Below are 15609 nucleotides of genomic sequence, written 5' to 3' on the forward strand. Positions count from 1 at the left end.
ACTTACACTAACTAACCCCACACTAGCACTACCTGCCACCTGTATATAGGGACTAGGTAACCCAGAAAAACTAAATAAAACAAAAAACCTAACTAAAAGCTACAGGTAAAAAAATCCTGTTTGTACTCCAAAGGCAAAAAACTAAAAACTGAGGTACTGGTTAGTCAGGCTGTAGATGGGAGGGGTTAGAGGGGGGAGGAGTTAGTTTTCCATAGGTTCTGTGCCAAACTCCTTTACCCGCACACTCTAACCCAGCAGTAAGTGTGCAGCGTCCTCCAGATGGATGAAAGAGAAAGCTAACTTCTGCAGTATGGCTGTATCATTCCAATGTCCCTAATCGGCTACAAGAGAAAGGCTTGGGCCACACATAGCAGTTTAGCAGGTCCCGTTCAGCGGGACCCGCTTAGCAGGAAGGAGCTTTTTGGGTTCAGACACAAGCCTTTTCGCAGGATACCGCTGCACCCGATTTCAAGTAGAACACAGTGCGGCACAGCAGCACTGTGTGAACACATACAATCAAATGTATGTGTTCTAGTTGAAATCCAGTCGTCCGGTCATCCTGCTCAAATCAGTTGGATCCGGTGGATACAGTACTGCTACATGTGTGTGGACGGGCGCATAGGAGACCATGTGCAGGCTTTTCCTGCCAAGCAGGTCCCATTGCTGTGTGTGGCCCAAGCCAAAATCTACCAGGTAACTTCATATAATGAGTTTTTCCAACGCTTATAGTGCCTTTTATTAATATTGTTTTAATTATTATTTCTTTAAGCCAGAAGTGTGCAGAGGACATGGGCTCACCCTCTGTAGCTGGCAAACAGAGATTATTACCATCAGCACAGAAAGGGACTGCCACTGGCAAAACAGGCAAGCTGAAGGGACTCATTATCAGAGACCGGATTCACTAATTAGATATAACAATGGATTGCATGCTGTCCATGTAAGAAACGACAGCTGTAATCAGTAAATACTATAATTGGAATGACTGATCAGGAGTTTAGCATAACTGTCATTAAGGTGTCAGGAGGATTTTATTCCCCTGAGACTTGAAACTCCGTCAGCTGCCTCTATAGAGTTTGCCTTTGGCATGTAACACCACTCAAATGAGAAAACATTTAGTAAAAAATAGTGAGAAGATCATTCGGAATGTTCATGGACAAGCGTCGTAACCTTTCCCACAAGCTCTCCATTACGTTCCCCAGCAGACTGCACAGTGGCGATAGTAAGTTCTAACAATCCACTACTATGTGTTGTCTTTTATTTACCTTGGCAAAACATCCTCAGTTGTTTCTTAAGGTGGATACACACGGTGAGATTTTGACTATGCGATATTGACTATGTGCGATTTTGACTAAGTGCCAATTTTGACTATACTTTAGTACTAGATAGTCAAAATTTACTTGCCTGCGCAGTCTATCTAACCTTACGATACCGACCCCGCGGGAGTGCGCATCGGGATCGAATCGGTATTGCAAGGTGGCTAACACCTTGCCATTTGCACCAACTTTCCTTGTGATTTTGACTATATAGTCAAAATCGCAAGGGTATATCTCACCGTGTGTATACACCTTAGCATGTGTGCTTGACAACACATCTACAGCTATTACACTATCACAGCAGCAGGGGCGGCTTTAGAAAGGAGGTGGCCCGTGTGCGGTCTCCGTAGGGGACGTCTCCTCTCAGCATGCAGTTGTGAGCAGTAGTCTCTGGTAGCATGCCAGAGTGTACTGCACGTCTCTGGGAAAACAACAACAGCACTATCTTTCACCATGCGCCACATGCCCTATACTCATTATAGATATGCCACTGGACAGCAGCAAGTTACACTTTTGGGGGCAATGACATTTTACCAAAGATACATTAAAAAAGCATTTTGGAATTTAAGAGTCAGCTTCTAATTGAGAAATGTTATGGTAGATAATGGGAGTTACAGTACGAGATCTGTTTGATAGCCATCTTCTTATGTGGCCTCCTTGGTTGAAGGACAAATATTATCCAAAGTTCATCTGAAAAACAGTTGGAACCTGCATCATACAAATAAAAAATCCATACCGTGAGCCTGTGGATGGGGTTTCCCGGGATCTACCGCCAAACACAAGCGTTTCTGCATCTTTCAAGTCCTCATCGTCACTGCTTAATATACAGCTGGCTGCCTGTGTGACTGATCGGGAAGAGTTCTCACTCTGACTCTGGTGTTCTAAGATAAAGCAGTGCCATACAGCAAGACAGGTGTTATTTTATGTGGCTGAGACTTCAGAAGCAGGTCAATGAAGATCACAACTGAAGACTTCCCACAGCTAGAGCTGCCATTTGTCTCCTGTAAGCCATTCACGGCTGAGCCTATTTTAGCATTTTTTGGTCTGGTCACATGGCAGCAGCCATATCAGCGATCATATATACTGTAGCCATATAAATTATACCTTGGGCTCGATTCAATTCAATGACCGTTGAATAGCTATTCAATACAGTGCAGTGGTAAGTCGGAGAATGCCCATTCTCCCAGACTAAACAGGGTGTTTTGTTGGGAGAATGGGCATTCTTCGACTTAAGTGCTCGGTGTGATGTCGATTCCGCAGCGCTATGGGCAGAAATCAGCATCGTGACGGCACTTTTGACGGATTTCTGCTCGCATCCCTCCGGGGGTGCGAGAAGATATCCTGTTGTTGGGTATCACACGGCGCTGTATTGAATAGACCCGGGAGCTAATTCCCGGCGCTATTCAACTGTCATCGAATTGAATTGTGCCCCTTGTTTGTTGCCTAATAATAACAGCATTAATTTGCTTATTTCTTCTCGCAAGAAAAACCCCAAAATACAAAAAAAAATAAAAAAAAAAAAAAAAAAAAAAAATATATAGGCTTTTAAAATTACCTACGGGTAAATCCTTTTCTCGTAGTCCATAAGGGATATTGGGGGAATCTAGTATGATGGGGTATAGACGGGGTCCAAAGGAGCTGGTGCACTTTAAATTTCTTCACTGGGTGTGCTGGCTCCTCCCCTCTATGCCCCCTCCCATAGGCAGTTATAGGTTAAAGTGCCCGAAGAAGAAAGGACATACTTGAGAGAAGGAACATAACAACAAGTGGCGAGATTCATACACCAGCACACCAACAACATAAAATGACCAGCAACGGCTGTTAACAAAACAGCAACAGCTGAACAGGTAACCAGAAAAGAGACAACCTGCAGAAAGTCAACGCACTGAGGCGAGCGCCCTAGGGTACAGATGTATTAACCTGGAGAAGGCATAAGGAAGTGATAAACCAGTGATAAATGCAAGGTGATAAACACACCAGCCAATCAGCTCAGATATGTAAATTAACAGTTAGGAGCTGATTGGCTGGTGCATTATCACCTTGCTCTTAACACTGCTTTATCAATTCTCCAGGTTAATACATCTACCCCAATATCCCTTATGGACTACGAGAAAAGGATTTACCGGTAGGTTATTAAAATCCTATTTTCTCTAGCATCCACAAGGGATATTGGGGGAATCTAGTATGATGGGGATGCACCAAAGCTTCCAGAACGTGCGGAGACATCTGCAGCACCGCCTGCCCAAACTGGGTATCCTCTTTGGCCAGGGTATCAAACATGTAGAACTTCACAAAGGTGTTCTTTCCCGACCAGGTAGCAGCTCGGCATAGTTGCAAGGCTGAGACTCCACGGGCAGCCACCCAGGAAGACCCCACTGATCTTGTAGAGTGGGCCTTCAGAGACTGTGGAACAGGCAAGGCTGCCGACACATAGGCCTGTTGAATAGTAATCCTAAGCCAAGGAGCAACGGACTGCTTAGAAGCAGGGCAACCCTTTTTCTGCGCATCATATAGCACGAACAAGGAATCCGTCTTTTTGATCCGAGCCGTTCTCTTGACACAGATCTTCAAGGCTCGCACAGCATCCAATGCCTCCGGAGGAGCAGAAGTGCCAGAACCACAATAGGTTGATTCAAGTGGAACACAGAGACGACCTTCTGCAGGAACTGTTGCCTAGTCCTGAGCTCCGCTATGTCCTCGTAAAAGACCAAGTAGGGACTTTACACGATAAGGCCCCCAATTCTGAGACACGCCTAGCAGAAGCCATGGCCAATAACATCACAGTCTTTCACGTGAGGTACTTATCTTCTACTGTCATCAGAGATTCAAACCAGGACTGTAAAAATTCCAACACTACATTCAAATCCCAGGGTGCCGTGGGTGGCACAAAAGGAGGTTGTACGAGAAGTACCCCTTGCAAGAAGGGCTGAACTTCTGGCAACACTGACAATTTCTTCTGGAAGAAAATTTGAGAGGGCTGAAATCTGGACCTTAATGGAACCCAGACGTAAGTCCTTATCCACACCAGCCTGCAGGAAACGGAGGAAAAATCCCAAGTGGAACTCCGCAGGCGGATATGTGCGTTCCTCGCACCAAGAGACTTATCTTCTACAGATATGAGGATAGTGTTTTGACATCACAGGTTTCCTGGCCTGAACCATGGTAGCAATAACCTTTTTGGAAAGGCCCTTGTGAGCTAGGATGTTCCGCTCAACTTCCATGCCGTCAAACGAAGTTGCCATAAGTCTGGGTAGACGAACGGTCCATGTTGAAGAAGATCTCTTCTCAGTGGCAGAGGCCAAGGGTCTTCAACGGACATGTCCAGAAGACCAGCGTACCACGCCCTCAGAGGCAAATCCGGGGAAATCAGAATTGCCTGGACTCGATTCCCGATTAATTTCAGCACCCTTGGGAGCAATGGAATCGGAGGAAACAGGTAGTCCAGCCGGTAAGGACAAGGCGACGTCAGTGCATCTACTGCCCTCGCCTGAGGGTCCCTGGTTCGTAAGCAATGCCAACGAAGCTTCTTGTTGAGACGATAAGCCATTATGTCTATTTGTGGGCAGCCCCACCGGTCGACAATCTGCTGAAACACCTGATGGTGGAGGGGATCCGGTCTGAAGATAGACACTGTCTAGGTCGACAATGTTTAGATCGACAGTCACTAGGTTGACAGGGTCTGAAGGTCGACAGGGTAAAAGGTCGACATGAGGGTTTTAAAAAAAATTGTTTATTTTTTTACCTTTTTCATACTTAACGATCCACGTGGACTACGATTGGAACGGTAATTCTGTGCCAAGCGAAGCGGGGCACCTTGCTCGAAGCATGGCGAGCCATGCGAGGACACGGTGCACTAATTGGGCTTCCTGGTCACTGTACGGAGAAAACTATACCCAAAAAAACATGAAAAACTCAGTTGACCTTTTGCCCTGTCGACCTAGGACGTCGACCTAGAAACCCTGTCGACCTTCAGACCCTGTCGATCTATAGTGGTCGACCTAAACACTGTCTATTTGATGATCCACACCCATGGTGGAGACCCCACTCTCCCGGGTGGAGATCGTGACGACTCAGGAAGTCCGCTTCCCAGTTGACTACTCCCGGAATGAAGATCGCGGGCATTGCTCTTGCATTTCTTTCTGCCACCTCTCGCATGCAGGCCCTGCTTTTTGTCCCTCCTTGTCGATTGATGTACGCCACTGCCGTGGCGTTGTCCAACTGAACTTAGATCGCGTGATCACTGAGTATAGAAGAGGCCTGAATCAGAGCACTGTAGATCGCCCAAAGTTCCAGAATGTTGATCGGAAGTAGCGCTTCGTGGGCTGACCACCTGTGTCCAGAATCATGCCCAAGAAGGGCAGGCGAGTCGTAGGATTCAGCTGCGACTTTGGAATATTGAGAATCCAGCCGTGTCGCTGTAACACCTTCAGTGAAAGGGATACGCTGTTCTGCAACTTCTCCCGTGATCTCGCTTTTATGAGGAGATCGTCCAAGTACGGGATAATTGTGACACCCTGCTTGCGCAGGAGCACCATCATTTCCGCCATTACCTTGGTGAAAATTCTCAGGGCCGTGGAAAGCCCAAACGGCAACGTCTGAAATTGGTAATGACAATCCTGTACCGCAAATCTCAGGTACGCCTGATGAGGAGGATATATGGGAACATGCAGGTATGCATCCTTTATGTCCAGAGATACCATAAAATCCCCCCCTTCCAGGCTGGCAATGACCGCTCTGAGCGATTCCATCTTGAACTTGAACCGTTTTAAGTAAAGGATCAGGGATTTTAAATTCAAAATGGGTCTGACCGAACCGTCCGGTTTCGGGACCAGAAACAGAGTTGAGTAGTACCCCTTCCCTCTCTGAAGCAGGGGAACCTCGGCCACCACTTGTTGAAGACACAATTTGTGAATCGCATGTAACACTATTCTCCCTTTCCAGGGGAGAAGTTGGTAGCGCCGATTTGAAAAACCGGCGAGGAGGCACCTCTTCGAATTCCAGCTTGTATCCCTGGGAAACAATTTCTATTGCCCAGGGATCCACCTGTGAGTGAACCCAGATGTGGCTGAAAAGTCGAAGACGTGCCCCCACTGGAGCGGACTCCCTCAGGGGAGCCCCAGCGTCATGCGGTGTATTTTGCAGAGGCCGGGGAGGACTTCTGTTCCTGGGAACTAGCTGTGTTGTGCAGCTTTTTTCCTCTGCCCTTACCCCTGGCAAGAAAGGACGATCCACGTACTCTCTTGCTTTTATTTGAACGAAAGGACTGCATTTGATAATGAGGCGCTTTCTTAGATTGTGAGGGAATATAAGGAAAAAAATTCGATTAACCTGCCGTAGCGGTGGAGACGAGGTCCGAGAGGCCCTCTCCAAACAATTCCTCACCCTTGTAAGGCAAACTCCATATGCCTCTTGGAGTCGGCATCACCTGTCCACTGTCGGGTCCATAAGACACGCCTAGCAGAAATAGACATAGCGTTTATCCTGGAACCCAGTAAACTAATGTCTCTTTGAGCATCCCTCATATATAAGACAGCATCTTTTATATGCCCTAGGGTCATTAAAATGGTATCCTCATCAAGGGTCTCAATATCTGCTGATAAGGAATCTGTCCATGCTGCTACAGCACTACAAACCCAAGCCGACGCAATTGCCGGTCTGAGTTACGTACCAGAATGTGTGTAAATGGACTTCAAGGTAACCTCCTGCTTGCGGTCAGCAGGATCCTTGAGGGTAGCCGTATCTTGGGATGGGAGTGCTATCTTTTTTGATAAGCGTGTCAAAGCTTTGTCTACCCTAGGGGAGGATTCCCACCGTATTCTGTCCTGTGACGGGAAAGGATACGCTATTAGAATCCTTTTGGGAATCTGCAGTTTTTTGTCTGGAGTTTCCCACGCTTTTTCGCATAATTCGTTCAGCTCATGTGAAGCGGGAAAGGTGACCTCAGGTTTCTTTCCCTTATACATGTGTACCCTCGTGTCAGGGACAGGGGGTTCCTCAGTGATATGCAAAACATCTTTAATTGCGATAATCATATATCGAATACATTTAGCCACCCTTGGCTGCAATTTTGCATTATCATAGTCGACACTGGAGTCTGAATCCGTGTCGGTATCTGTGTCAACTATTTGGGATAGTGGGCGCTTCTGAGACCCCGAAGGTCCCGGCGACATTAGGACAGACATGGGTTGACTCCCTGACTGTACCCTAGCTTCAGCTTTGTTTAATCTTTTGTGTAATAAATTTACATTAGCACTTAAAACATTCCACATATCCAACCAGTCAGGTGTCGGCGCTGCCGACAGAGACCTAACATTCATACACTCCCCCTCCTCCTTAGGTGAGCCTTCAACCTCAGATATGTCGACACACGCGTACCGACACACCACACACACACACACACACACACACACACAGGGAAGCTCTTTTCTGAAGACAGGTTCCCCACCAGGCCCTTTGGAGAGACAGAGAGAGAGAGAGTATGCCAGCACACACCCCAGCGCTATATGACCCAGGAAAAAACACAATGTTTACCCAGTAGCGCTTTTGTAGCATGTATATGCGCCAATTATGTGCCCCCCTCTACTTTAAAACCCTCTTTCACCGTGTGTCAAGCAGGGGAGAGTCCGGGGAGCTTCCTCTCAGCGGTGCTGTGGAGAAAAATGGCGCTGGTGAGTGCTGAGGAAGAAGCCCCGCCCCATCGGCGGCAGGCTTCTGTCCCGCTCAAATTTCTTAATAACATGGCGGGGGCTCTTTTTATACATGTACAGTGCCCAGCTGTACATGTATATATGTGTATTTGCCACAGGAGGTTTTTATTGCTGCCCAGGGTGCCCCCCCTGCGCCCTGCACCCTTACAGTGACCGATGTGTGTGAGGTGAATGGGAGCAATGGCGCACAGCTTCACTGCTGTGCGTTAGCTCTATGAAGATCAAGGTGTCTTCTGCCGCCTCTGAAGTCTTTTTCTATCTTCCGGCTCTGCGAGGAGGACGGCGGCGCGGCTCTGGGACGGACGGCGAGGGTGAGACCTGCGTACCGATCCCTCAGGAGCTAATGGTGTCCAGTAGCCTAAGAAACAGAGCCCTGAAACTCAGAGAAGTGGGTCTGTTTCTCTCTCCTCAGTCCTCGATGCAGGGAGCCTGTTGCCAGCAGGCTCCCTGAAAATAAAAAACCTAACTAAAATACTTTCTTTTACAGGAAACTCAGGAGAGCTTCCTGAAAGCACCCAGTCTCCACTGGGCACAGTATCAAACTGGAGGAGGGGCATAGAGGGGCCAGTGCACACCCAGAGTCAAAGTCTTTCTTAAAGTGCCCATGTCTCCTGCGGAGCCCGTCTATCCCCATGGTCCTAACGGAGTCCCAGCATCCTCTAGGACGTTAGAGAAAATAAATAAATAACGTTATCAGGGCTGAAAGCTCTGCTTCTTAAAAAAACGTGCCCCTTTCCTGAGCACCAAGGAATAAACTGACTGGCCTGAGGCAGGCTGGGTATAGGGGAGGAGGGGCTTCCCAGGCTGCACTCCACAAGTTTAACTCCTTGGTGCTCTGACTGAACGCCTGGCTATACCCACTGTCAGACCATTGGCTGACAGAAAAATCCACCCCGAAGAGCCAATCCCCTGAAAAAGGGAGACTCTTAGACTCTGCGTCCACTATCCACTGACGCAACCACAATGCTCTGCGCGTCAACACTGCCATAGCAGTGGTCCTAGCATTAATATTGCCCATCTCCTTAAGAGAATCACAGAGGACGCGTGCAGTGTCCTGAATCTGTTTTAGGAGAGTCACAGTAGTGACCAGGGACATATCCCCCGAGAGGCCCTCCTGAATTTGAGTAGCCCACTTATGAACGGCATGCGTCATCCAGCAATCTGCTATGACCGGTCTTTGGGATATACCTGCCGCTGGGTAGATAGACTTCAGTGTAGTCTCTATTTTTCTATCCCCAGGGTCCTTTATGGTAAGGCAGCCCGGAGCTTGCTAGTACCACCTTTTTAGATAGGCGAGAGACTGATACGTCAACAGCCGGGGGTTCTTCCCAGATTTTCCTGCCTTCAGGAGCAAATGGGAAGGTGTGCAAAAACCGTCTTGACACTTGGTATTTTTTATCTGGATTTTTACATGCTAACTTAAAACAGGTCATCTAACTCTGCAGAATCAGGGTAAGTGAAACAGAGTTTGTTCTGTGCTAAGAAAAACGACTGCTGTGTTGCAGCGTCCGCTAGAGGGAGTTTTAACACGTTCCAAATAGCTAAAATGAGGGGTTCAATACCTTGCGTAGAAGGGGAATCCCCAATAACAGGATCCAATTCCTCACCCTCCTCCTGTGTCTTCTCATCAGAGTCAGAGAGTAAAGCAGGTAACTCCCCTGATCTAGAGAGAGGGGACTCCCTTGCAGCTAGGTCTGCAACAGCCTGCTGCAGTTGTTGAGTTTTTTTAACATTAGCAGTGAGCTCAGATGACATATCTGACATCATGGATTTTATGGCACCTAGCCAGGTAGGCACTTGACGACCCCCCCCCCCCCCAGTCCCCTCACTATGCTGCGAGGACTGACTACATTGTTCACATGATGTGGAACCAGCTGTAGATGGAGAGACTCTGGTGTGACATACACTGCATAATTGGTGTTTTACCATGTTTACAGTAAACAACACTTATACACACAGACAAGTATACAATAGCAAGCCTGCCTTACTGTATGTGAGAGAGAGACAGAGAGAAGGGAACAGCACACTCAAGCTTCGCAGCCACACTGAGGCTGCAAGCAGTTATATCAGTGAAATACTGGAGATTTTGTCCTTTTCAGGACACAGATCGTGTACACTAGCAGCTCTCCCACTTTGCTACACCCCTGTACCAGTTTTCCAGCGTATTCCGAGTGTCTGGAGGAGCTGTGTGCGCCTGCTGCTGCAGCTGTAAGCAGAGGAAGGCGCCAAAACACCGCTGGTCCCACTCTGAGGAAGCTCCGCCCTCTGTAATGGTGCCAGACTTTCAGTTATATTTATACTGGCAAAGTCTCCCTAGGAGTATAAAAACATCACAGCAAGTGCTAGTTTTAACCACCGCCGCCAGTGTACACAGGGGGGCTATAGCGGGTCCCCCAGGAGGGTCCAGTGTGCCTCCCCCACGTTTTTGCCGCACCATGAACCGGGGGACCCCCCTACCGTCATCTTCAGGACCCGTCTGTCTACCCCTCCCCTTAGAATGTAAGCTCTCATGAGTAGGGCCCTCTTCCCTCATGTGTTTTTACTTTTCTTACTTTAATAATCCTCAACTGCCCAGATCCCGCAGTTTTTTTGCCACCTGGAACTTATCTCTATGTTGTTTACTGATGTAGATATGCTTAGTTACCCTGTCCTTGTCCAATATTGTCTTCAACTGTAAGTCACTGGTTTCCTGTTTTGATTATGTGCATATGTACTCTGTAATTGGGCGCTGCGGAACCCTTGTGGCGCCATATAAATAAAAGGATAATAATTATTATTATTATTATTATTATTATTATTATTATTATTATTATTATTATTATTGTTAGGGGTGTGCGCATGCTGCGATTGTGACTGCCAAGGCGCAGTGCCCCGCTGTACAACCTCTCAGGATGGTGCTCCTGCAGCGGGGAAGCGGCTCTGACACCTTACAGAGGCCAGTGACCGCCCCCCCTCCCCCCTAACTCCCACGTTGCAGGTATGCTGTTGCCCAAACAGCATACCAAAAATAACAAAATTTTAAAATAAACTATAGCAAACTCTCTGGAGCTTCAGAGTATGCATCCTCTCCTCAGGGCACTTTTTTCTAAACTGTCTGTGGGAGGGGGCATAGAGGGGAGGAGCCAGCAGACCCAGTGAAGAAATTTAAAGTGCACCGGCTCCTTTGGACCCCGTCTATACCCCATTGTACTAGATTCCCCAAATGAGGCAGATGTATTAACATGGAGAAGGCATAAGGAAGTGATAAACCAGTGATAAGTGCAAGGTGATAAACGTACCAGCCAATCAGCTCCAATATGTAAATTAACAGTTAGGAGCTCATTGACTGGTGCGTTTATCACCTTGCACTTATCACTAGTTTATCACTTCCTTATGCCTTTTCTAGGTTAATACATCTGCCCCAATATCCCTTATGGATGCTAGAGAAAATGCTTTTACAAAATTAAAATGCAATGAAGTGATCTAAAGGCAAATAAATTCCTACCTAACCACCACCAATAAATACTTGTTCTGGCATCAATTCATCTTTCCAAAATCTCAAAAAGTAGGATTCTATGCATAGGTCTACATGTATTTCTTAATAATTTTTAACGTGTTACAGACCTGATACCGAAAAGACCAAATCAAACAAGGAGCAAATCTGCATCTTGGCAAAAACCATGTTGCACGGCAGGTGGGGCAGATTTAAAATGTGCGAAGAGATTTAATTTTGGGGAGGGACGTGTTCTAACTCAATTCTAATTTTCAGTGTAAACACTAAATTGCCCAATGTTTGATCACATTTAATCCTTTAATATATATTCCTAACTCTATTCAAGCCAAAATAATGTAGGAATAATAATATAGCTCAACAAGACATACAATATTTGAAAAATAGACAACCTACCTAGTGTTCATTTTAGTACACTGAACCTTTCAAAACACATGCAGTTCCTCTTTCCTGCCTGGGGTGTCGCTCTCTGCTTTGGTGCTTCTAGCACAGTCTGGTTTGTAACTCAGCACCGAGATACAGGCCAGAGTGTTCTAGAAGTACCACAGCAGAAAGCGACACCCCAGGAAGGAAAGAGGAACTGCATGGGTTTTGAAATGAGCAGGATGCTAGAATGAACACTACTCCCGCATTATATGAAGGCACCCCTGTGTTTATTGATGCCAGGTTTAGAAATCCACAATCTCCGAATTTCCTAATGCTTTCTGTACCACAGAGTTATATTATCTGGTGATCAGGTTGTTTGAAAGAGGACACATTAATCTTTTTCAAAAGAGTGTACAGTAAGTGCCAGAATGATAAAGGTTGTGCACAGTATGTGTCCTCCCTCATCCACTCAGGCTGACATTGTCAGACGATCACAAGACAATAAACACTAAGGGTACCATGTCATTTGGAAGATGGGACTCTACACTTTCCAACAACTGTGCCTCTGAGTTTATTACAGCCAGGATAGGAGATGCAACCCCCTCCTTGTACTTTATAATAATTTCTGCAGTGCAAGGGTTCTCCGTTTATCACACATGATTCCCTTTTGCCAACAAGTGTACCACTGAGTCTGCAGGCACCAGCACTGGGGAGATAAATCACTTCTAATGATTCCTCTCCTATTTCCTGGATGGTAAAGTGTTATGACTGGAGGAGGAAGGGCTTAACGGCATCATTAGATTTCTGACGCTATGGTGTCCTGAAGCTTCTTCCCATATCAGGTGCAGGCAACAATATAAGGAAGTGAGACTTGGGGCCAAATGTAATAGAGTGAGAGTTTGAAAAAGTGAGAGATTTGGTAAGGTTTTGCAGGGTTTTTTTTTTGTTTTGTTTTTAAGTGGCAACCATTTACACAGCAAGATCAACTGGTTTTGCAGTGTAAATGATTGCCACTTTAAAAAAAAAAAAAAAAAATGAAAAAAACCTTACCAAAACTCTCACTCTATTACATTTGGCCCTTGGACCCCTGCAGTGCTTCAGAGTCCCATTAATACTTAGCAGCGATGTACAAAAACAATAATTTACACCAATAACTGGAACATCCTTCACAATCAAGTAATTCAAAATAGATGAATAAGAAACTGACTCACCTTCGACAATCTGGCCCAATATTCAGACAATGGAAAAAAGAAAAAACAAAATGATACGTTATGAGATGAATTCATAATCTATTCTTCACTTTAAACGTAAATGAAAATACATTTTAATGAACAAGGCCATTAGGTATAATTAGAAAAGATTATCCTATTTAGTAGCAATTGTTAGATAACAGAAACACGAGAGGAACTTACAACCACAGAATCATTGTGCGTTAAATCCACTACCACCGGTTCATAAGATTCGCAGGTCAGATCAACTACTTCTTCTCCTGTTCCAAAACAAACACGACCTCTTATAATTTAGGATTCATTTAGCTGTCTATTACGTCAAACCTAACGTACGGAAAACGGAAATGTTTGGCGATGGACAACACATTATCAGAGGATAGAAAATGCTACATGAACAGTTTATTATTATTATTATTATGTTGTGTTGAAAACAATATACAGAAAAACCAGCAGACAGTTGGCAGATCCAATTGTGATTTGTGAGCACAGAGGAAAAGAATCGCAGCACCATTTGTCCCCATGTGTAGGTGATCACACAGGGTTCAGCATACAGAGCTGCTAAGCCATTTCTGGCATCAATAGGGCCTATTACTGAAATCAAAAAAGGATTGCACACACAAACTGACAATTCATCTTCCAACCAGCATGCAGCGCCAGAAACACCAAGTTCCTTCCTGTGAATACACACCGCTTTCCTCTAGTTCTATGGGTTCCGTCACGGTCGCCATTGTGCTGGCGGTATTCGCACCTCTCTTCCTTTTGTGCAAAGTTTTCGATTTGCCCGATTCCGGTCCTTTACGTTTCCTCTGCGCCTAACGAGTAAACAAAAATAAAAATAAGAAATAGCCAACTCTTCAAACACTAGAAAACTCTTATCCTAAGAATGTGCAGACTTTTCTATTCAAGAGCTTCAACTTGCATTTACACAACATCAGTAATATCATTCCAACCAGGTAGACAGCCAATAAATAGTCTGGACCTCATTGTATCTTCTCTGTGTATGCGCTATATGGAGAGAGAGTGTAATCTACAGCAGAACTTACATTGATAAGTCACTGAGGCAACATAAAAAAAAATAAAAAAAAAAAATAAGAATTTACTTACCGATAATTCTATTTCTCATAGTCCGTAGTGGATGCTGGGGACTCCGAAAGGACCATGGGGAATAGCGGCTCCGCAGGAGACTGGGCACAAAAGTAAAAGCTTTAGGACTACCTGGTGTGCACTGGCTCCTCCCCCTATGACCCTCCTCCAAGCCTCAGTTAGGATACTGTGCCCGGACGAGCGTACACAATAAGGAAGGATTTATGACTCCCGGGTAAGACTCATACCAGCCACACCAATCACACCGTACAACCTGTGATCTGAACCCAGTTAACAGCATGATAACAGAGGAGCCTCTGGATAGATGGCTCACAACAACAATAACCCGATTTAGTTAACAATAACTATGTACAAGTATTGCAGACAATCAGCACTTGGGATGGGCGCCCAGCATCCACTACGGACTATGAGAAATAGAATTATCGGTAAGTAAATTCTTATTTTCTCTGACGTCCTAGTGGATGCTGGGGACTCCGAAAGGACCATGGGGATTATACCAAAGCTCCCAAACGGGCGGGAGAGTGCGGATGACTCTGCAGCACCGAATGAGAGAACTCCAGGTCCTCCTCAGCCAGGGTATCAAATTTGTAGAATTTAGCAAACGTGTTTGCCCCTGACCAAGTAGCTGCTCGGCAAAGTTGTAAAGCCGAGACCCCTCGGGCAGCCGCCCAAGATGAGCCCACTTTCCTTGTGGAATGGGCTTTTACAGATTTTGGCTGCGGCAGGCCTGCCACAGAATGTGCAAGCTGAATTGTACTACAAATCCAACGAGCAATAGTCTGCTTAGAAGCAGGAGCACCCAGCTTGTTGGGTGCATACAGGATAAACAGCGAGTCAGATTTTCTGACTCCAGCCGTCCTGGAAACATATATTTTCAGGGCCCTGACTACGTCCAGTAACTTGGAATCCTCCAAGTCCCTAGTAGCCGCAGGCACCACAATAGGCTGGTTTAAGTGAAATGCTGAAACCACCTTAGGGAGAAATTGAGGACGAGTCCTCAATTCTGCCCTGTCCGTATGAAAAATTAGGTAAGGGCTTTTATAGGATAAAGCCGCCAATTCTGAAACACGCCTGGCTGAAGCCAGGGCTAACAGCATTACCACTTTCCATGTGAGATATTTTAAGTCCACAGTGGTGAGTGGTTCAAACCAATGTGATTTTAGGAACCCCAAAACTACATTGAGATCCCAAGGTGCCACTGGAGGCACAAAAGGAGGCTGTATATGCAGTACTCCCTTGACAAACGTCTGAACTTCAGGAACTGAAGCTAGTTCTTTTTGGAAGAATATTGACAGGGCCGAAATTTGAACCTTAATGGACCCTAATTTTAGGCCCATAGACAGTCCTGTTTGCAGGAAATGCAGGAAACGACCCAGTTGAAATTCCTCTGTAGGGGCCTT

The 15609-nt window shown here is 45.9% G+C and overlaps 1 protein-coding gene across 1 annotated transcript in view; it reads right to left on the reverse strand.

The window, feature by feature from the left end:
• The window catches only part of RNF4 (ring finger protein 4), a 37515-nt gene that overhangs the window by 6210 nt on the left and 15696 nt on the right, over nt 1-15609 (reverse strand). The window contains exons 3-6 of the mRNA XM_063924623.1: nt 13794-13917; nt 13289-13365; nt 13088-13097; nt 2050-2194 (exon numbers count right to left, since the gene is read on the reverse strand). Coding sequence (XP_063780693.1) covers nt 2050-2194; nt 13088-13097; nt 13289-13365; nt 13794-13917 — 356 coding nt within the window. The remainder of the gene's footprint in view (nt 1-2049; nt 2195-13087; nt 13098-13288; nt 13366-13793; nt 13918-15609) is intronic.

This window comes from Pseudophryne corroboree, chromosome 1, assembly GCF_028390025.1.
Source record: "Pseudophryne corroboree isolate aPseCor3 chromosome 1, aPseCor3.hap2, whole genome shotgun sequence".
NCBI classification, from domain to species: Eukaryota; Metazoa; Chordata; class Amphibia; order Anura; family Myobatrachidae; genus Pseudophryne; species Pseudophryne corroboree.